Source organism: Rhinopithecus bieti, unplaced genomic scaffold (genome assembly GCF_001698545.2).
Source record: "Rhinopithecus bieti isolate Rb0 unplaced genomic scaffold, ASM169854v2 scaffold_15133, whole genome shotgun sequence".
In the NCBI taxonomy this organism is placed as follows: domain Eukaryota; kingdom Metazoa; phylum Chordata; class Mammalia; order Primates; family Cercopithecidae; genus Rhinopithecus; species Rhinopithecus bieti.
In genome coordinates this window covers 1,293,432-1,316,171 of record NW_016808815.1, presented here as the reverse complement: position 1 = coordinate 1,316,171, position 22,740 = coordinate 1,293,432, and the positions used below count along the sequence as shown (strand labels likewise).

Below are 22,740 nucleotides of genomic sequence, written 5' to 3'. Positions count from 1 at the left end.
TCCTGAGACTTGGATAAAAAGGGGATGAACAGAAGTAATCAGCTCACAAATGATTTTGAGTAATAACAGAGTTCTGAGCATATGCCAGTGGATGTGAGAGGACCCAAAGGGGAAGAATAAGACCTTTTAAGAGACAGTCATGGACTCCCCAGTCCCAAAAGGAAAAGTATGATGGAACTCTATTAGTAGAGTAGGAGATTATAGCTGCAGAGTACAGGAAGGTGGACAACAGGGTCACATGCAGGGCTGTTCTTCACCATTTGATAAATTCTCTTCTCTAGGCTGTCATCCACTGTTATATTGACAAGAGAAAGGAGAGGAGAGAAGAGAAGAAAGAGGAGGAGGAGGAGGAAAGACTAACTGACTTTTATGACACAGGTACTACCTCCAAGTTTATATCTGGAAAATTGTATCATACCAAGGATACAACCAAACTTCTGACATGCTTACAGGCAATATATATTCTAACAGTCCCTTTGCACGTGTTATCTCATTGATTCCTCACAACTACCCTGCAAATTAATCACTATTATCCTCACCATAGAGGTAAGGAAGCAGAGACTCAGAAGTAAGATAACTTGCCAGAATCTTGGAATCAAGGGGGCAGAACTAGGATCAGAACTGAAATCTAATTGATGCCAAGTTTTACTTCCCAAAGGAAATTTTATTATCAGTTGCTTGCTTCTTTCCAGGCAGACCTTCAATGTGACTTTTATTTTTAAGTTAATATTCAATCATGTTCTATTTATACAAAATAAAGAAAACCTAAAAAATAAGAATAATATAGCAAACACCAACTCTGGAAATCATTCAAATATAAGAAAATTCTGGTTGTCTCATTACACCACCCAGCTTGCACTCCTCCACAAAAACAAACAAACAAACCATTCTTTAAACCTTTAATGGCCAGTCATATACAGGCATTTATAGGGCACATGAACAACTATCTGAAATTTAAAAACATATATTTGTTTTCACTGAAAGCTCTTTTAACTGTAAATACCTACTAAATTGTAATAGGGGAAAACCACAAAATATTCCACCTCTTTTCCCACAGTGGTATATATATTTTACACTTGTTTTAGCCAAAAGCCAAGAAGAGATAACCCTAAGGTATTTTGAATTTTATAAATATTCAGTATAAACAAAAGCTTAGAATTAAGTTTTGAGAACTAGAAAGTTAAAATATAGTATTTCTGTTATTAAAATGTGATGCTTAAAAAAACTAGCACAGTAAGAACACTTCGTGATAATTTTATGTTTGCTAATTATTACAGTTCAATTATATTAATCTCATAATTTAAATATTTTTCCAAGAAAAAAACTTACTTGAATTGCAGGCTGCATAGTCACCTATGTTGAAATGAAATTTCTTTTCTGAAAAAAGAACAAAATATTAACATACAGTTAACAGTGGCAGTTTTGCTACTCCCCCAAACCCCCAAATTACAAGATTTAGGAATGTGTTTACTCAACTGCAAATACAAAACTTTCTCTTCTAGTTAGAATAGTCTGACTATAAGAGAATTCGTATCACTCCTTGCTTTTTACTTCATAAAGGACTACTCATTAGAAAAAGGAAAACCTGAAACAGACTTTAATATAATATGTATTTTCTGGCATTAGCATCAAAGTAATTCTTGAACCATCTGGTCAGTTTTGAAAAAAAATTAACAACAAAACTTAGCTCATATAAAAGTCTCCCAGAATTTTATTTTCCCCTGTGAACATAATGTAAATACAAATGTTACAACAACTGATATTGAAATTATCTTTTATCTGATTGTCATCAAAATCCTAACAGGTCATATGGACTTCGCATAAATTCACAAACTTGACTATAAGCTTATTCTGCTAATAAAGATAAACATCAATTTTAACTGTGAACGAAAATGCTCAATGCCTCCCCATAATAATTTTCTAAAGACAAAAAAGAAACAGCAATTTTAGCTCCAAAGTAGTATTCTTGAAATCTACATGGAAAAAAATACTTTAATTCATTGAATTAGATAAATACAATTCTTTCCTATATTTTCAAAGGGACAAAAGTGAAGAGTTTAAAAACATTCAACAGTATAGACTATAAAACCTAGGATTTTTTATTGCTCATAGCAGCATAATAAGTTAGTCTATTTTATTATAAACCACCTTTAAAATATTTTAAGAAAAAATATACAATAATTACAAAGCTAATGCTATTACTTTCCAAGAAAAAGTTATTTTTTCCTCTAAGTTATATCAGACATACCTCATGCACAGTGTCAACTATACATACCACTTTCCTTTCAGGAACATTCTTCTAGTACCAAAGTTGAACCTGAGCTAAACCATACTGAAAAGCCTAACATTATAATACATTTTCTTTGCAGGAAGGCAAAAGACAACAGAATGTCCTTTTTGATGTCATTTTCCCTTCTCTCCACTACAGCAAAAGGCCAAAGTACAAGTGAGCATTCTTGTTATGCTTCCCACGAGTTAATTCAGTGGGGAATACATTTTCCTTTAGCATAAATAATCCTTTGTCCGCAACAAAGATCCACTTCTCGGAAGTAAGAAGCTTCCAAGACTATTTTTTAAAAACGCAGCAAAGAAGCTGCTCCTATTAAAATGGAGTTCCACATAATCAGACAAGAGCTTTAACAGTTGGAGCTGCCAGCCCAAAACAAAAGAAAGCCTAAATTATAAGGCGTGTGCAAATCATGAACAGTGACACATTCACAAAGAAGCTATCACAAGAATGTTTAGTCGTTGCACTTTTTATGGAAAATTCAACAAAATTAGTTTTATGAAAGAAATAAAGAATTTATGCACAATATTTGGTCACTTGAACTTTAGCAAGAGTCTTCACATACATTTTTAAAATCATTCTTCTTGCATAACAGAAAAAAATACTTTTAAGATGACAAAAATATAACCATCTGGATTAACTTTAAAAAAGAAATTCTTTAATAAAATAGTATGCAGACAAGTTATTATGTATCTTCATACATGAACATGTGCTTTTCATTGATGAGATTTTATCAGTCAATCATCAATTAAGTAATGAGTACTCACTATGTAACAGATACTAAAAACCAGTTTTTGGTATTTTCTAGTCATTCACTATCATCTTTCCAAGGTATTTTTGTGTCTCAGGCATTTATTCCCAAGAGTAGCTTCTTAGCCCCAGTCCCCGATCTGTATCACAATCACAATTCTTGCTTCTCCTTCATTTTATTACCTATTTTCCTCTTTTCTATCATTCCCTAAAAATCTGTTTCATATAAATCAATTACACTGAACCAGTAACACTTTATTTTGCATCTTAATTAGCAACATATTGTCCTTATTTTTTGTTTTTGTCTTTCTGTCTTTTTGAAGAAGTCTATTTCAATTCTTTGCCAACTTGAGGAAGTCTTTTCCCTTAGATTTGGCGAGTGTGAAGGAAGACCTCTCATGTAACCAAGTCTAAACTACACTCTAAACCTTTTGGGAATCTTTCACAAGACATTCTTATGCATAGATCACACAAAGTTAGGAATACTATACGTAACTTTTAAAATCCGAGGAAAATGTTGGAAACACAGAATGTGCTCATCCATCTGAAATTTGATCAGAATTTGAGCCTAACCCACTCACCTTTAAAAATTTTTTTAAAGTCATGAGGTACTCAAGATTATTTGTATTAAGGCTCTTCATTCTAATTTGACTTCAGATCATAACGGGATTAAAAACACCAACTACTGAACCGATCTTTCATCCCAAAGACATAGGCTCTGAAACTTATATATTTTCAATCCTTTCTCACAGTATACAGTATGATGGGGAGAATTCAAAGTATCATGGCTCCCATCTGTTACAAATCTGAAGTCAACCAGGAAGAGTAGCAAACAAAAAATAAGCAAGGAAATAAGGTAAGTTTCTTCAGGAAAAAGAATAACATTAATTGCCATTGTGCCACATATCCATTCAGCACTCAGCCACCAGATTATCGCCAAGATATACAAGCTGCAAGGGTAGGATCAAGTTGAGATCGCAGTTACTACCGAGGAAGAGAGAGGAAAATGACCCTGGGGAGGAATGCACAAGGGCCTTTCAACTGTACCAGTAAGATTTTATTTCAAGATAAGTGGTAAGAACAAAGATGTTATTATACTAGTCTGTATGCCTTTCTGTATGTCAAAATATTTCATCCTTCTCTAATGCTTCATTTAGAAAAACAGTTGAAGAATACATCCTTTCTGATTTGCTCAGAAAAAAGTTTCTTAGCTTTAAAATTCTGAGTTAAATGTTTCCTAACTGCCTAATAAAGAAAATAGAAATACTATATCTATACCAATCATATTTCATGTATTTCTTAATGTGTACTAAAATAACTCACCATAAAGACAGCAATGGGATAGTAGAAGGTATTGAACACATCTGATCTGAATTCCAGCTCCAGAAAATACTGGCTATATGACTTTGGAGTAGTTAACTTCTCTGAGCCTCAGTGTTCTGATCTGTAAAATGAGATATGACCATTTCCTTCTTATGGCTGCTGTAAAAATTAAATGAGATGATACCTATAAAGTACCAGATACACAGTTAGCACTTAACAAATGAATTATGAATATGGTGATGAGACATGATTGTAGTTCATTTGATATAATTTATCTAATTAAAAAGAGACAAGAAAACAAAGCTAGTAATACTCAGATATCATTAAGCATAATTTGGAAAGCTTCTTTTACTAACACAAAAATAAATATAGTTGTAAATGTGAGTAAAAGCTTTAAAATAAACACATCATAATTGACAGGATACTCAGATAAAAATTTGTGATTGACAACTCACTTTGCTAGAATAAGTATTTCGGAATTTATTTAACATAGACCCTTCATTCCCTTCAACCTGTCTCCTCAATGTCCTCTCTATCAGTTATACTTATTTCTGGGGCTATTTAACTGTTTGCACTGTAATCTTTTTTCATGTGGTATACACTCATTTATTTATTCACCTCCTTTACTGAACTAGACATCATAGGCAAGACACACAGTGATGAACGTAAAAGACATGTTACTGCCCTTGTGGAGCTAATACACCAGTCGAGAAGACTAAAAATAGCAAATACCTAAATGAATACATAATTTTTTTACTTTTATTTTTTATTTTTCTACAAGTTATTGGGGTACAGGTGGTATTTGGTCACATGAGTAAGTTCTTTAGTGGTGATTTGTGAGATTTTGGTGCATCCATTACCCGAGCAGTATACACTGCACCATATATATTTGTAGTCTTCTATCCCTTGCCCCTCTCCCACTCTTTCCCCCAAGTCCCCAAAGTCCATTGCATCATTCTTATGCATTTGTGTCCTCACAGCATAGCTCCCACATATCAGTGAGAACACACAATGTCTGGTTTTCCATTTGTGAGTTACTTCACTTAGAGTAATAGTCTTCAATCTCATCCAGGTCACTGCAAACGCTGTTAATTCATTCCTTTTTACGGCTGCATAGTATTCTATGTTAGATATATTATATATATGAGGGGGAGCGCACACAGTTTCTTTACTCATTGATTGATGGGTATTTGGGTTGTTTCCATGATTTTGCAATTATGAATCGTGCTGCTATAAACATGCGTGTGCAAGTATCTTTTTCGAATAATGACTTCTTTTCCTCTGGGACTGCTGGATCAAAAGGTAGTTCTACTTTTAGTTCTTTAAGGAATCTCCACACTGTTTGCCATAGCATCTGTACTAGTTTACATTCCCACGAGCAGTGTAGAAGTGTTCCTTGTTCACTGCATCCTTGCCAACATCTACTGTTTTTTGATTTTTTGATTATGCCCATTCTTGCAGGAGTGGGGTGGTATTGCATTGTGGTTTTGATTTTCATTTCCCTGATCATTAGTGATGTTGAGCATTTTTTCTTATTTTTGTTGGCCATTTTTTATCTTCTTTTGAGAATTGTCTATTCATGTCCTTAGCCCACTTTTTGATGGGATTGTTTTTCTTATTGATTTGTTTGAGTTCATTGTAGATTCTGGATATTAGTCCTTTGTCAGATGTACAGATTATGAAAATTTTCTCTCACTCTGTGGGTTGTTTGTTTACTCTGCTGACTGTTCCTTTTGCCATGCAAACTAGAAGCTCCTTAGTTTAATTAGGTTCCAGCTATTTATCTTTGTTTTATTGCATTTGTTTTTGGGTTCCTGTTCATTAAATCCTTGCCGAAGCCCATGTCTAGAAGGGTTTTTCCAATGTTATCTTCTAGAATTTTATAGTTTCAGGTCTTAGGTTTACATCCTTAATCCATCTGGAGTTGATTTTTGTATAAGGTGAGAGATGAGGATCCTACGTGTGGCTAGTCAATTGTCCCAGCACCATTTGTTGAAAAGGGTGTTCTTCCCCCCACTGTATGTTTTTCTTTGCTTTGTCAAAGATCATTTGGCTGGAAGTATTTGGGTTTATTTCTGGGTTCTCTATTCTGTTCCATTTCCTATGTGCCTATTTTTGTAGCTGTACCATGCTGTTTTGGTGAATATGGCCTCATAGTATAGTTTGAAATCAGGTAGTGTGATGCCTCCAGATTTGTTTTGTTTTTTGTTTTGTTTTGTTTTGTTTTGTTTTGCTTACTCTTGCTTTGGCTATGCGGGCTCTTTTTTGGTTCCAAATGAATTTTAGAATTATGTTTTCCAGGCCGGGTGTGGTAGCTCATGCTTGTAATCCCTGCACTTTGGGAGGCCGAGGCAGACGGATCACAAGGTCAGGAGATCGAGACCATCCTGGCTAACACAGTGAAACCCCGTCTCTACTAAAAATACAAAAAACTAGCCAGGTGTGGTTGCAGGCGCCTGTAGTCCCAGCTACTCGGGAGGCCGAGGCAGGAAAATGGCATGAACCCAGGAGGCGGAGCTTGCAGTGAGCCGAGATCACGCCACTGCACTTGGGATGACAGAGCAAGGCTGTCTCAAAAAAAAAAAAAAAAGAATTGTTTTTTCTAATTCTGTGGAAGAATGATGGTGTATTCAATGCGGGATTTGTAGATTACTTTGGCCAGATATAGTCATTTTCGACAATAATTGAGTCTACATCCAGAGCATGGGATTTATTTCCATTTGTTCGTGTGGTGTCTCTATACGCATATTGTTCAACAGGATTTTATGTTAGTTTTTGCGTTGTAGAAGTCCTGACTCTCCTAATGGGTTTTAGGTATATTCTTTTAGATATACCGGCTCTTATGAAAGAGAGGGTTGAGAACCCCACATTTAGTTCTTGATTTTATTTCTCTGCTTACGGAGTTGGCTGTTGTGTACTAGAAAAGGCTACTGTATTTTATTCTAATGAGAGCGGATCATAACTTAAATATATCTAGTAATATGTTTTCTAGACTGAATTTATTTTTATTTTTGTTAGATGGCATGCTCAGAGGAGACCCTCTCTGCAGTTGTGTGGAAATTTTCTGTTAGGCACTGCAGAAGGTATATACTACTCGCTGAATATGTTCATATTCTATAATTATGTGAGGTTCATTCTATCTAGGCCCATTATATTAATATATTCTTTATTTGCCTGTCTTTTATCTTTAATTCTTATAATCCTGTTATCCTTTTCCATGATAGCTAGAGGAGATGTTGCTTTTCACCTCCAGGACCACGGTAATAAATGGTAGATTTATCTGTATATCAAAGTTGATTAGTAGAACGTGATGATTGCTATGTATAGCAATAGGTATCAATCAGTGCTCTCCTGAATGAAAGACAACAGTACACACTATACAGCTCGGATTCTATATGAAAAGGGAAGACATACCATAAGGTCTGACTGCCCGCTGTGTTAATTTGAAGGGTATGCGGAAGAAGGTCAATAATGGTATGTATTATAGCTTTCTTCTTGCAGAGAGCCTATAAACGGATGTGGAAGTAGGAAAGATATTGCTAGCAAGGAAAATTAATATTAATACCCTGGAAAAGGAATGCGCTCCGGGGGGAGGTCTATAAATGGCTGCTCTGGGAATGTCTGTCTTATGCGTTTGAGATAAGGACTGAGATATGTCTCCTGCAGAACCCTCAGGCTTACTAGGGTGGGGAAAAACTCCGCCCTGGTAAATTTGTGGTCAGACTGGTTCTCTGCTCTTGAACCCTGTTTTCTATTGTTTAAGATGTTTATCAAGACAATATGTGCACCACTGAACATAGACCCTTATCAGTAGTTCTGCTTTTCCCCTTTGTCCTGTTCCCTCAGAAGCATGTGATCTTTGTTAGACCCTTATTAGTAGTTCTGCTTTTTGCCCTTTGAAGCATGTGATCTTTGTACCTACTCCCTGTTCTTATACTCCCTCCCCTCTTGAAACCCTTAATAAAAACTTGCTGATCTGAGACTCAGGCAGGCATCACGGTCCTACCGATAAGTGATGTCACCCCCGGCGACCCAGCTGTAAAATTCTTCTCTTTGTAATCTCTTTACTTCTCAGCCAGCCAACACTTACGGAAAATAGAAAGAACCTACCTTGAAATATTGGGGGTGGGTGGGTTCCCCCAATATTTTATCTGTTCTAGGAGCTTTCTGGAGGAGTCCTTAGGGTTTTCAAGGTAAACAATCATATCAGCAATCAGTAGGAGTTTGATTTCCTCTTTACTGTTTTGAATGCCCTTTATTTCTTTTTTTTTTTTTTTGAGACGGAGCCTTGCTGTGTTGCCCAGGCTGGAGTGCAGTGGTGCGATCTCAGCTCACTGCAAGCTCCGCCTCCTGGGTTCCAGTCATTCTCCTGCCTCAGCCTCCCGAGTAGCTGGGACTACAGGTGCCCGCCACCACACCCGGCTAGTTTTTTGTATTTTTAGTAGAGACGGGTTTTCACCATGTTAGCCAGGATGGTCTTGATCTCCTGACCTCATGATCCACTGGCCTTGGCCTCCCAAAGTGCTGGGATTATAGGCATGAGCCACCATGCTCAGCCTGGATGCCCTTTATTTCTTTCTCTTGTCTCATTGCTCTGGATAGGACTTCCAGTGCTGTGTTGAAGAGAAGTGGTCAGAGTGGGCATCCTTGTCTTGTTCTAGTTCTCAGAGGGAATGCTTTCAACTTTTCCCCATTTAGCATTATGTTGGATGTGGGTTTGTCATAGATGGCTTTTATTATATTAAGGTATGCCCCTTGTATGCAGATTTTGCTGAGAGTTTTAATCATAAAGGGATGCTGGATTTCGCCTAATGCTTTTTCTCCTCCATCTACTGAAATGATCATGTGATTTTTGCTTTTAATTCTGTTTATGTGTTGTATCACATTTACTGACTTGCATATGTTAAACCATCCCTGTGTCCCTGGTATGAAACCCACTTGATCATGGTGGTTTATCTTTTTGATATGTTGTTGGATTCAGTTAGCTAGTATTTTGTCAAGGATTTTAGTGTCTATGTTTGTCAAGGATATCGGTCTGTAGTTTTCTTTTTTGGTTATGTCCTTTCCTGGATTTGGTATTAGGGTGATGCTGGCTTCATAGAATGAGTTGGGAAGGGTTCCTTCCTTCTCTATCTTGTGGAATTGTGTCAAAAGGATTGGTACCAATTCTTCTTTGAATGTCTGGTAGAGTTCTGCTGTGAATCCATCTGGACCTGGACTTCTTTTTTGTTGGTAATTTCTTAATTACCATTTAAATCTCACTGTTACTGGTCTGTTCAGGGTATCTAATTCTTCCTGTTTTAAGCTAGGAGGATTGTATTTTTCCAGTAATGTATCCATCTCTTCTAGGTTTTCTAGTTTATGTGCATAAAATTGTTCACAGTAGCCTTGAATGATCTATCGTATTTCAGTGTTGCCAGTTGTAATATCTTCTGTTTTGTTTCTTAGTGAGGTGATTTGGATTTTTTCTCTTCTTTTCTTGATTAATCTTGCTAATGGTCTATCAATTTTATTTATCTTTTCAAAGAACCAGCTTTTTGTTTCATTCATCTTTCGTATTTTTTTGTTTCAATTTCATTTAGTTCTGCTACGATCTTGGTTATTTCCTTTCTTCTGCTGGGTTTGGGTTTGGTTTGTTCTTGTTTCTCTAGTTCCTTGAGGTGTGACCTTAGAGTATTAGTTTGTGCTCTTTCAGTCTTTTTGATATACACGTTTAGGGCTATGAATTTTCCTCTTAGCACTACCTTTGCTGTATCCCAGAGGTTTTGATAGGCTGTGTCACTACTGTTGTTCAGTTCAAATAACATTTAAATTTCCATCTTGATTCTTTTTTGACCCAATGCTCATTCAAGAGCAGGCTATTGAGTTTCCATGTGTTTGCATAGTTTTGAAGGTTCCTTTTGGAGTTGATTTCTAGTTTTATTCCACTGTGGTCTGACAGAGTGCTTGATATAATTTCAATTTTCTTAAATTTATTGAGGCTCGTTTTATGTCCTACTATATGGTCTCTCTTGGAGAAAGCTCCATGCACTGTTGAACAGAATGTGTATTCTGTCTGCTGCTGTTGGATGAAATGTTCTGTATATATTTGTTAAGTCCATTTGTCCCAAGGTATACTTTAAATCCATTGTTTCTTGGTTGATTTTCTGTCTTGATGACCTGTCTAGTGCTGTCAGTGGTTTACTGAAGTCCTTCACTAGGTATTATCCTAAATGCAATGGAAGCCACTAATGAATTTTAACTAAGAGAGTAGTGACATGATCTAATTCACAGTTTGAAAAGAAATCTGAGGAAGAGAGAGAAATAGTGGAGTGAAACAGTGACGTGTTTAACAGAGAAAAGGGGAGAAAAGTGGATGAAGATGTAGGAAAAAGAACTAGGGGAAACAGTGAGAAAAGGAGAAACAAGTAGGAGTAGAAAAGGTGAGAGCCAAAGAAACACACACACTCAAAATTAGTCGGCATGGTGGCACATACCTGTAGTCCCAGCTACTAGGGAGGCTGAGACAGGAGAATCGCTTGAACCCGGGAGGCAGAGGTTGCAGTGAGCCGAGGTCACGCCAGCCTGGGTGACAGAGTGAGACTCTGTTTCAAATAAATAAATAAATAAATAAATAAATAAAATAAATAAATAAATAAGGTTGCTGTGTAGGCAGAGGTTCCAAGTTAACAGGACAATAGCTCTGCCAAGGGGCAAGGATTCTGATAAATAAGCTACTCAGGAATTCATACAACCGCCCCAGTGGACATAAACATTTTTACATCTTAAATAAACTCCATGCGTGGTAGACAGAATGATGGCTCTCAAAGTTATCTACATCCTAATCCTCAGAACCTGTGAATATGTGACCTTACAAGGCAAATGGGACCTTTTAGATTAATTAAGGATCTTGAGATGGGAGATTTTCCTGGTGGACCCACTGTAGTCCAGGAGTTCCTGTAAGAGGGATGCAGAGCTGCTCTGCCTATGGAGTAGTCATTCTTTATTCCTTTACTTTCTTAATAAATTTTCTTTTGCTTTACTCCATGGACTTGTCCCAAATTCTTTCTTGCATGAGATCCAAGAACCCTCTCTTGGGGTTAAAGAAAAACAAGAGGGATGCACAAAGGTCAGACTCACTGAAGGTGATGTGAGGCCAGCTGCAGAGAGACAGGAGGAGAAGTCATGATGGAAGAGCATCAGAGAGAGATCTGAGGTGCTACGCAACAGGCTGTGGAGACGGAGGAGGGAGCCAAGGAATATGCAGGTGTCAGTGGAAACTGGGAAAGGAACTCTCCTTTGGAGGCTTCAAACCCAGCACAACCCTGTCAGCACCTTTTAGCGCTGAAAGACCCTGAGTTCTGACTGCTAAACCATAAGACAATGAATCTGTGTTGTCTTAAACCACTAAATTTGTGGTAATTTGTTATAGCCGTAACTAGAAGCTGATACACATCTGTTTTTTTGTTGTTGTTGTTGTTGTTTTGTTTGTCATTCTGGTCTTTATTTTTGGACATGTAGCATGTTTTAACAAATTAGTTTGTCATGGGCAACCTTTGAAACATCAAAAGAAATATATTTTTCATAAATTCCTTGTCAGTGTAAATTAACTTTCAAATCAATGTAAGTAGCAGGGTAGAACAATGTGTTTCCAAATACTGACCAGTGTAACACTGAGTTACAATTAAGGTATCTCTGTCAGGCCTCGGAGCCCAAACTAAGCCATCACATATCCCCTGTGACCTGCACGTATACATCCAGATGGCCGGAAGCAACTGAAGAACCACAAAAGAAGTGAAAATAGCCAGTTCCTGCCTTAACTGATGACATTCCACCATTGTGATTTGTTCCTGCCCCACCCTAACTGATCAATTGACCTTGTGACACTCCTTCTGGACAATGAGTCTCAGAAGTTCCCCACCAGCACCTTGTAACCCCCGCCCCTGCCCACAAGGGAAAAACCACCTTTGACTGTAATTTTCCACTACCTACCCAAATCCTACAAAACTGCCCTACCCTCATCTCCCTTTGCTGACTCCTTTTTCAGACTCAGTCAGCCTGCACCCAATGATTAAAAAGGTTTACTGCTTACACAAAGCCTGTTTGGTGGACTCTTTACATGGACATGTGTGACAGTATCTAGGAAAGTTGAAAATTAAGATTTATGTAAAACAAATTTACTTCCATTTGTTTTCTTTAAAAAAAAAAAAAGAAAAAGATTTTAATTTGCAAGTTATATATTTTACATGCAAAGGCCGCTAACTTTAAATCTCATTTCCATCTCAAATAAATGACAATTTAAGAATTAAATGACAATTTTTAAAAATTAAGCAAAAAATAAGGAAAAAATGGTGGTGTGCCTTTAAAACCTGTTGAGTAGAATAAATAAATACCAAATGTTATAGTTTCTCACTTTACCATGAATATTAAGAGTGGTTATTTCATGTTTATATGTGAGTTCCTATGCATAGAAATCTCAATAAGACTGAATGATTTAGATCAGTCTATTTTTCTCCAACAAAAGAGCTCCTTAACTTCTAGATATTAAAAACTGCACTCTTGCTTTTGCATTTTACTGCAAACAAAACACAAATATATTTCATTTTATATCAGTACAACCAGTTAATAGACATGTTACTTTTTATAAAGTAGTAAGTTTTGTGAATTTTGTCATTTTTTAAAATCCTACACAGAACCACAATACTGACAGAATCTAGTGCACCCACAAGTGCCTCCTTGTTTTGATGTCACAGTCCTTTTCTCACAAAAACCTTAAAAGTTCAAAGAATAATACACACCATGTGGATAGTCTGGGGTTAAAAAACCCATGGCTCTGGGCAACAACAATTACAGTTAATAATATCCACCCACAAAGACTGTGTTCTTAAAACTTTCAGACTTGGTTTGCTGTAAATAAAACATTATGAAATAAAGTCTTTTGCACACTGACAACACTTATCAGACATCAGCAAGGCCACAGCAAAGGAGAGTGGCTTACATTAAAAGGACAGGGTAGCAGCTGGTTTTGGGATGGCACACCTCGTACATTCTGCTCAGAAAACACGAAAGCTTTTACAGAAAACTTAATTATGGAGGGTTTCTCTGCACTATCAACAGTGATATCAGTCCCCAGTATTTAAAAAGCAAAAAATGTCTTCATAAACACAACTGAAGATGAAGGCTCTACCTAGAATGCATAGAACAGAACCAAAGAAGTACTAGTGGTGTGTCGGTGATTTTTTTCCTGGCATTAACTGGCATGAGCATTTTTGGCATGTTGGATATTTATCTTACATCAACCATAACTAGGATGAAGTAAGCCATTTGAATGATGAAGAGTGAATGCGCTTCTGGTCCTTAACGGCAGGAAGCATCTAGTTCAACATTCCATACACAGCAGGTGCTCAAAATGTGCTGGTAACTGATGGTATCTTACTCAAGGAATCTGTTAATTATATGTTAACAACTACTGAGTGAACCTAATAAATGTTTAAAGGCATGACTTAGATTTCTAATAAATGTATATAAACATGACTTAACATAGTTCATATAGTTGTTGTACTTCCCTAAAGAAAACTTGTAAACATCTAGTGAGTGTCTAACTAATGGTATAACATTAAAAACTGGCCCCAAAAAATGCCCAGGGAACGTTTGGCCCTTCAGCACCCAAAGCTCTCAAAATATAATGTTAAAACATCTCTGCTGGCTGGGCGCAGGGGCTCACGCCTGTAATCCCAACACTTTGGGAGGCCGAGGCGGGCAGATCACGAGTTCAGGAGATACAGACCATCCTAGCTAACACAGTGAAACCCCATCCCTACTAAAATTACAAAAAATTAGCCCGGCATGGTGACGGGTGCCTTTAGTCCCAGCTACTCGGGAGGCTGAGGCAGGAGAATGGCTGGAATCCGGGAGGCAGAGCTTGCAGTGAGCCAAGATCACGCCACTGCACTCCAGCCTGGGCGACAGAGCAAGAATCTGTCTCAAAAAAAAAAAAAAAAAAAACAAAAAAAAAACCACAAAACACAAAAAAAGTCTCTGCTACAGGGATTTCAGTAGTCTGAAAAATTTCATACCTGAATGGTTTAAATGTTCTCTGCTACATTTTAAGTAAGTGCAAGGCTTCTATACTCAGGAATTGCCTAAGTTTTATCTTTCCTCAAAAGAAAACATTGAATGACACAGAAGTAGAATAACTTACTAAATTAACTTATAAAAAACTAATAAAAAACAAAAGCCCCCCCAAAGCAGGTTATTTTCCATAGTCTTAATACAACTCTTACAAATGTTTAAAATCTTACAATGTAGGCTCTCTTCTACCTGGTTTTAGATATCTCAATATTCTCATCCCCTCTTTTACTGAGAACATTTATGAGCCCAGGCACCCCTTGGCACAGCGGCATCTATTCCAGTATTAATGATAGAATCTGTAGTCATCCATCTCAAGAAAATAAGGAAGAGGAAGTTGAAAACAGCCTATAAAGCAAAGATGTAGCCTGTTACTAGTCCACAGTGAAAAGTAAGTCTGTCCAGTTGCTTGTCCATTGGCAACACAGAGTCCACCGATACTCGGTCATACAACTTTCTCAGTTCTCTCCACAACATTCCTCCAGGTGTAGAAAGTCTTTACTATGTTATGGATATTTTCTGGAGCCAGCAATGCCCCTGACTTCAGTTGGAAAATAGCTTTTTCCAATCCCTCACACAAAGATTTTACTGAAGTTTCTCATAAAATAGTAAGATTTTCTGGAAGCACCTCAGGAATTCCACCAACCCTGGTACTTACAACCTGTAAACCACAACTGGCTGCTTCCACAATCACCATGCAGAATGCTTCAGTAAGGGAGGTATTAAGAAAAATATGTCCTTGAACCAAGACATTGCTAACATTCTTGTGTTCTAAAGCTCCCAAAAGATGCACCCTGTCGTGCAACTGGTATCTTTCCGGAACTTCTTGCAAAATGATTCTCCTTGGTCCCTCTCCTCCAATTATGAAATTTAAATCTGAACGTTTCTGACAGAGTTTGGGTACTATAACACTAAGCAAATTGGTTCATTTTCTGTAAATAAGTCTGCTGACAACAATAGTTATACTATCATGCCTTCTAAATGGGTCTGGAGTGAAGTAGTAGGATCTACAGCATTAGGAGTAACAGACACTATTTCAGGAATCAGTGCTGTTCATAGTATGGTACTTTCCTTACTAGTATAAGAAACACAAATGATATGGCTTATGTCACAAAGAGACACAGTTAGAAGTTTGTTTGTAAGCACTGAGCTGACCTTAGCAAATCCAGAAAGGGAATGGTCTGTGAAGACTGTTTGAAGCCCCACTGTCTTCGCATGGAAGAGAACATCATGGGTCACGGCAGAAAATGAACTATGTGAATGGATTATTGTGACTCTCTCCTGAACAAATATGGACTTGAGCAACGGCAGACTGTGAAAGAGGGTCATGGCCATAGACTGGTTATACATGACTTTCAGAGGCAAGTAATAGACTTTGAGGTCATTAGTGAGGTAATGGATGCCTTTTCGATTTCCATAAGCATGAATCACAATTATAACCTTATGCCCTCTTCCAATCGGGCACTGACAGAGCTGGTAAATGTGGCTTTCCACACCTCCCATATTTGGGTAGAAAAAGTCAGATGTCATACATATATTATGGGTACGGGTTCTACGTGGGTAAAGACTTCCAGGGCTAACCCGAGAGAGTGTAGCTGAGGGAGGCTGGCCATGCCCACTTTCTCCTTTATATGCCATGCTGAGATGGTTTAGGCATCAGTTCTTAGAGCAACCCAGTTAAGAGATGTGTCCTCTATTACCAGCGAGTTCCATGGCCACCTGTGTCCAGACCTCCCACGGCTGCCGCTAATACACATCTTAAGTGAAGAAAGGAAGATTTGCCAAGAGTGTCTGTCAGGACATTTGACCTAGAGAAAATAATATGTATCCAAAATATGATATACAATTAGAAGATGCAGCAAACCTCATCTGTTGAAATAATAAAGAGCACCAGCTATATAAAGCATGCAAAAGAAAAAAAAAAAAACTGATAGGTTAAACCTCCTGCAAGTGCTTTGTATTTACTGTCATCCTCCTCCTCATCAAACGGTCCTGCCTTTGTACATCCATCATTCATCCATCCATTCATTCATTCATTTATATGTTTACAGAGGCTGCCTGTGTTTACCATCTCAGGGAACACCACTAATATTCACTAAGTTACCAAGACATGCTTAATTCCCTCCTCTCATACCTCCACCTGCTCCATCTTTTCTCAGCCAGAACAGTGACCATATCGTTGCTTCTACCTCTAAATTTTCTCTGTAGGTATCTACAACCACTCCTCTAGTTCAAGCCACCATCATCTTTCTCCAGGTTTACTGGAACAGTCACCTTTTCTCCAGCCTTGCAACCCTGTTCTTCATGAACCGCAGCCAGAGTGATTTTTCACAACTCTGATCCAAGGGCATTTTACTACTACCCTGCTTAAAACCCTCAATGGTTGTCGTTTTCAGGATAAAGACCAAACTCCTCAACCAAGCTAACAAAGGTTTGTAGGATCCCCACCAGCCCCGTCTCTTGACTCTTACACTTCAGCCTTAGTGAACTTTTTAAAGATCCTTCTGAGCACCATGCTTTCACCTCTAGGTCTTCGCACTTGCTGATTCATCTATGCTCTTCTTGCACCTCTTTTCCAGACTCACCCTTACCTGTCCAGATTCTATTTCTCCAAAGTCTTCCCTGAATCATCTCCCCAATTTAGGGATATAGCAATAGTACATGCTTCTATTTTGCTGCACTCTATACTTTAAAAAATAAGATCTTTAAGGTGGTTAACAGTCTTCACTTATTCTATGTCACTATAGAAATCAGAGTTAAAAGTAGTACTAGAATTACTCCTAAATGCAATAGATGCTTCTATTGCAGATAAAGAGTTTTAAGAGAAAAATAAGTTTACAGTTTAATAAAACATTACATGTTATTTGAAAAATACAGAGACTTTGTTGAGAATCTTTTTTTATTTGAAATTTTCCTTTTGAAATGTTTGGCAGAGATCCAACCTGAATAACTTAATTTTATATTAGAAATAATTTTAGTTTGTCAAAATTTTGTGGTATACTTTTTTTAAATGAACTTAAGATCAGTTTGCCTTTACACATGATAGATTAAAAGAATGTATGGGAACATACATAAATACTAACATAAAAAATAAAAAACTAAGAACAATATCTAACTATCCATTAACAGGGAACTGCTCAAATAACTCATGGGACATTCATACAGTAGACTAATTTAACCACTTCAAAAAATAAGATAAAGCTATATGCACTGATATGAAAAGATGTCTATTTTCTTATGTGAACAAAAGCAACCTGTATTAACAGTATATGTAATGTTACTGAGATCACAGAGCTTTTCTAAATTATGTGTGTGTGTAACAAAGAAGACATGCTGAACATAAAACATTTTTTTTCAACAGCTAACCATCCATATAAAGTGAGCCCTTCACCATAGCTAATATTATACTTTCTTAGAGAAACATTTATGTTGTATGACAGTAGACAGAAATCTTTATGAGTCACCACTTCAGCAATATCCAGCACATGACTAATGGGCATAATACTATAAATTCTAGGATGCTTACAGAGGCAAAGATGACATTACATTTAGTAATCTGCTACATTTTATTACATTCTAGTTCTTTGGAAATTTGTAACACACTCATGAAATACATGGTGGCTTTCTGTTAAGGAAAACACCCTACCTACTCTGTAACAATGTAATCAAATTAAAACACTTTGAGTTTTTAGGAGAAACACTAAAGAAATACAGTTATAATTATGGTCTGTATCTCATAAACATTACTTCTGAAGCATTTTTCTATGACAACTAAATTCTAATTAAAAATGAAGAAACTCAATGTGAGACAAATTGGCCAACAGACTCAAGTTTCCTATTCTCTCAGATTCTATATCCATTGCATGATTCATTAGATATGTAAAGATATATCTAATATAATTCTATGTCCATTGCATGACTCATTAGATATGTAGTGGTATATCTAATGTCAAAGTATGAAAAGCAACAATAAGTAAAATACACACATTGCTGTAAGAAAGTAAAACATAAGAATACATATTAAGTTTAATCTCTTACTTTCCTCATCATCAACACCTAGCTCTTCAGTAATCTACCCAAATAACTGAACCTTTCCTATTATCTCCAAACTTAAATTGATAGCAAAAAAATGGAATAGTTTAGTAAAACATAGTGAATAAACAAAATTAAATGAGAAATATAAATGAGGAGATACTACTTTTGAAATGACCAATTCTCCAAACATCATTTCTATTTATCAAATAAATAGAAATCACTTTAGGAACATCACTTCTGAAGTGGCCATTCTCCAAACATTGAAACTCCAAAATATCATTGATTTTTTGCTAATAGCATGCATTTTGTTGACACTATTCTTTTATCACAGTTTGATTTACCATCACAAGTTATTTCTAATTATTTTAAAATCCATAATGTATTCAAAATAAACCCATACGCACAGCAGAAATTAATCTCGGTCACACTGAGGATCCAGTGCAGGAAAGTTACTTAATGTCGGGAATATAAAAGTGTGTAACACAGAAGAAAGCCTGCACTTAATTCCAGGTAAACCCTAGTAAGTGATTTCCCTTCTTTGAGCTTCAGTTTTGTCCCCTATAAAATAGAGATAACGGCCGGGCGCGGTGACTCATGCCTGTAATCCCAGCGCTTTGGGAGGCCGAGTCGGGCAGAGCACGAGGTCAAGATATCGAGACCATCCTGGCCAATACGGTGAAACCCCGTGTCTACCAAAATACAAAAATTAGCTAGGCGTAGTGGCACACGCCTGTAGTCCAACTACTAGGGAGGCTGAGGTAGAATTGCCTGAACCCGGGAGGCAGAGGTCGCAGTGAGCCGAGATCACGCCACTGCACTCCAGCCTAGGCGACAAAGCAAAAAAAAAAAAAAAAAAAAGATATAACTTGAACTACATTTTAGGATTACTAAGAGGTTTAACAATAATATAAGTAAAAAACACAATACCTGGTATATAATGATGTGTCTGATAAATAGTAATCCACGTGTTTGTGTGTCAGATACTGTTTTAAATGCTATACATGTATAATTTAGTCAACGAACAATAATTATCCCTATCTCTGGTACTGCCTTCACCTTCTACCTCTCCCCACCCTTTGGGGACAACTCAAAACTTTTTATCCAAGTTAAACAGCAGAGAAATAATAATAGCTATGTATCACGCACTGTGCTAAATTAGTTACGTGGAATTTCATTTAATCCTTACAACAACCCTCTCATTAATAAAGTAGGAACTATTATTAACTTTATTTCACTGACTAAGAAATTTAGGCTTAGAAGGATTAAATAATGTATCTAAGGTCAGATATCCAATAAAGTCTGATTTCAGAGCCCCCATGCTTAGCAACTTTGTCACACTAAAAAAAAAAATTACTAATTATAATTCAAAAATGTCATATAGCAAACACCTACTGTTCAATGACAGTTGGTATCTAATGAGATTTTGAAACAGATGAGTCAGACAACAGGTATCAGGATCTACACCAGATCAGCAGAATTTCCACTTCTGTCATTTGAAACAATTCCAATCTGTTCCCAAAGGGAATCTGAGGTGGTGAGAATTTCAATTTCTAATCATTTAAGTGCCAAGACAGGTGATCAGATAGCGATTCACAAAGCGGTTTTTTGTTTTGTTTTGTTGTTTTTTGTTTTTTTGCTCTCCACACAAGCGAAGCAAAACCCAGGCTCTGACCTAGACTGGGTTTGCAAAAAATTATCTCTTAGTAACGACTGGGGATCAGCTATTCCACCACGCCATGCCACAAAGCACTCTAAATTTACAACATTCAATCCCTCGGTGTGAAAAGATTAGGAAAGGAACCAGGGGTGACTGCATAGAGGAGCACGCCCTCCAAAACTTTCCTCTGACTTCCAAGGCCCTCTACAAGCCTTCCCTTTCTTTTGCCAGCCTCTCCCCGGGCAGTCCTCCGAACTGAGGGTTGTGGGCGGAAGGCATCGTGCAGGGTCTCCAGCTCTATTCCCCAGTTCCGCGCATGTGGGCGTTCTAGACCCTGCATGGACTGGGAGAAAAAAATAGGGAAGAGCCTATAAACCTTGCTAGAGAGCAAGAATAACTGTCTTTTTCTCTTTGCAGGGCCAGAGAGTTCATCAATTCTTTTCCAGGGTGATGAGCTGAAAAAAAGCGACCATCTAAGTGCAAGGCGCTTAGGGATGAGGGTGCCCCTGGACACCCTACAGTAGCTTCAGGCTCTGATACCGCTCTGGATTTAAAGCAGGGCGGGTAGTGGCTGGATCCCTCCTTCCCAGCCGAGCTCGCCCACACCAGCAGCCCCAACCGCCCCGCACACCTGTCGCCCCTCTCTCGGCACTTGGGTGGACAGGTGAAGGCAAGCGCAACTTCACCCTGACGGCCCCAGGGGCCAATCAGAGCACGCGACTGCCGCAGCCAGGCAGTCGCAGAGCGTCTTGGCTCCCGCAGCCCGGGGACCCAACAAACCTCCGCTTCGGGGCCTCAGAGCGCTGGGAGCTCCTGGAGCCCTCAGGCTGAGGCGCGGAGGCCCCGAGATAGCGAGTAAAAGTTCGCGAGGAAAAGAGAAGGCAAACAGGGAAGTACTCACCAGGCGCAGGAGGGTCACTTCTCCTAGCAGGGCAACAACTCGGCTCAATCTGTGCGGGGCCGACACGCCCCTAACCAACCGCCGCCGCCGCCGCCGCCGCCTGGGCCTCCAGGTCAGCAGCCGCTCGCCGCCGCCTGTTTCGAAGGGACCAATCATAAGGCGGGAGGCGTGGTCTGAGGCCCCGCCCCCGGGCCGCAGGAAAGCACGCGACCGGTGAGCGCTCGCCTGTCAGCGCCTCCAGCGCTGCGCCTCTGGGCGTCTCGTAGCTCCGGTGGCCAAGTCCCTCTGTCCACTGAAAGGCGAAGTGGTTCAGTCCGAGCAGGTTCTCCGATCTGGCCCCTCAGCGACAGCCAGATGGAAAGCCACAGCCCCTCCCGTTGTTCCCACAGGCCTGAGAGGTGAATGAACCTCGCCTCTAAGAATTGCTTCTGAGCGTCCTGGAATGTTGCGGTGCAGCTGAGGGCGCTTCCCTGAGTTTTATCCTGATCTGTTAAGAGCCGCTCCCAAACCCACATCCACTCGGGAGCTGGCTGGCCTGGCGCCACGTTTTCCAGAGACACAGCCTGGAACCCAGCAGGAATGGGGGTCCTCAGCAGAAATCTTTCAGAGAGAGGCCCCTCTTCTCAGGTGTGGAGGGATGAGGAGGAATCCTGTAGCCCCAAGTCACAAAAGGAGGATGTTGGCTCTTCAGCAAACACGGGAGCCTGAAAAAAACAAAACAAAACAAAACTTCAACGTCAGGGATGTTTACTACCTCCCAGGGTTGAAATAAAGCCGAGACTAGACATCAACCTAACAACGTAACAATCCCAAGTCGGTTATATCTGTAAATGTGGCTTGTTTCATAGAAAAAATAAATAAATTTTTTAAAAAATCACTGGCTTTGTCCCCGAGGCCTGTTTTGCAACCCAGGCCCTTCTTTTTTTTTTTTTTTTTTTTTTTTTTTTTTTTTTGAGACAGGGTCTTGCCCTGTCACCCAGGCTGGAGTACGGTGGCAGGATCTCGGCTCACTGCAGCCTTGATCTCACGGACTCAAGCGATCCTCCCACCTCAGCCTCCAGAGTAGCCGGGATTACAGGCATGTGCCACCACACCGGGCTAATTCTTGTGTTTTTTGTAGAAATGGGTTTTTGCCATGTTGCCCAGACTGGTCTTGAACTCCTGGGCTCCAGTGATCCTCCCACTTTGGCCTCCCAAAGTGCTGGGATTCCAGGCGTGAGCCACCGCACCTGGCCCTATTCACTCTTTTAACCTTCCTCAAATCACGTCTCCTCTCTCGGCCTCACGTCTCCATCTGTGAAGGGTGGGCACTGAACTAGAATGACACCTCTCTCTAGCATTTATTCCTTCCTTCACTCGACAAAACAATGAGATATACTGTTGCTTGCTAAAGAAACTGAAATGAAACAGCCTTAGGCTTCAAAGTGCTCAGCAGCATGGTAAAGGCCAAATGGAAGTCTGTGGAGGTCTGTGAGAGAAGGAACCCCTCACAGTCTTGGAGGGTGATGGCAGAGGTTTGAAAGGAGCTAAATTTTGAAAAATGAATTAAGACTCTGCCAGGAGGGAGGGGTAACTGGGAATAAGAACTAATTTCCAGGCAGAGAGAGCAACAAAGACAAGGTTCCAGAGATGTGAGAGCACATGAAATGTTCTGGGAATACTCATTTTGAATGACTAAAC

General features: G+C 38.8%; 1 protein-coding gene and 1 pseudogene across 1 annotated transcript in view; both read right to left on the bottom strand.

Moving 5' to 3' along the window:
* GAS2L3 (growth arrest specific 2 like 3) overlaps positions 1-21,146 on the bottom strand; it is a 49,380-nt gene extending 28,234 nt beyond the window's left edge. Inside the window, 3 exon segments of the mRNA XM_017887293.1 lie at positions 1,330-1,377; positions 4,361-4,481; positions 21,061-21,146. Coding sequence (XP_017742782.1) covers positions 1,330-1,347 — 18 coding nt within the window. The 5' untranslated portion in view covers positions 1,348-1,377; positions 4,361-4,481; positions 21,061-21,146.
* Positions 14,656-16,105, bottom strand: LOC108538945 (phosphatidylinositol N-acetylglucosaminyltransferase subunit A pseudogene; annotated as a pseudogene).
* Positions 21,147-22,740: the final 1,594 nt, after the last annotated feature.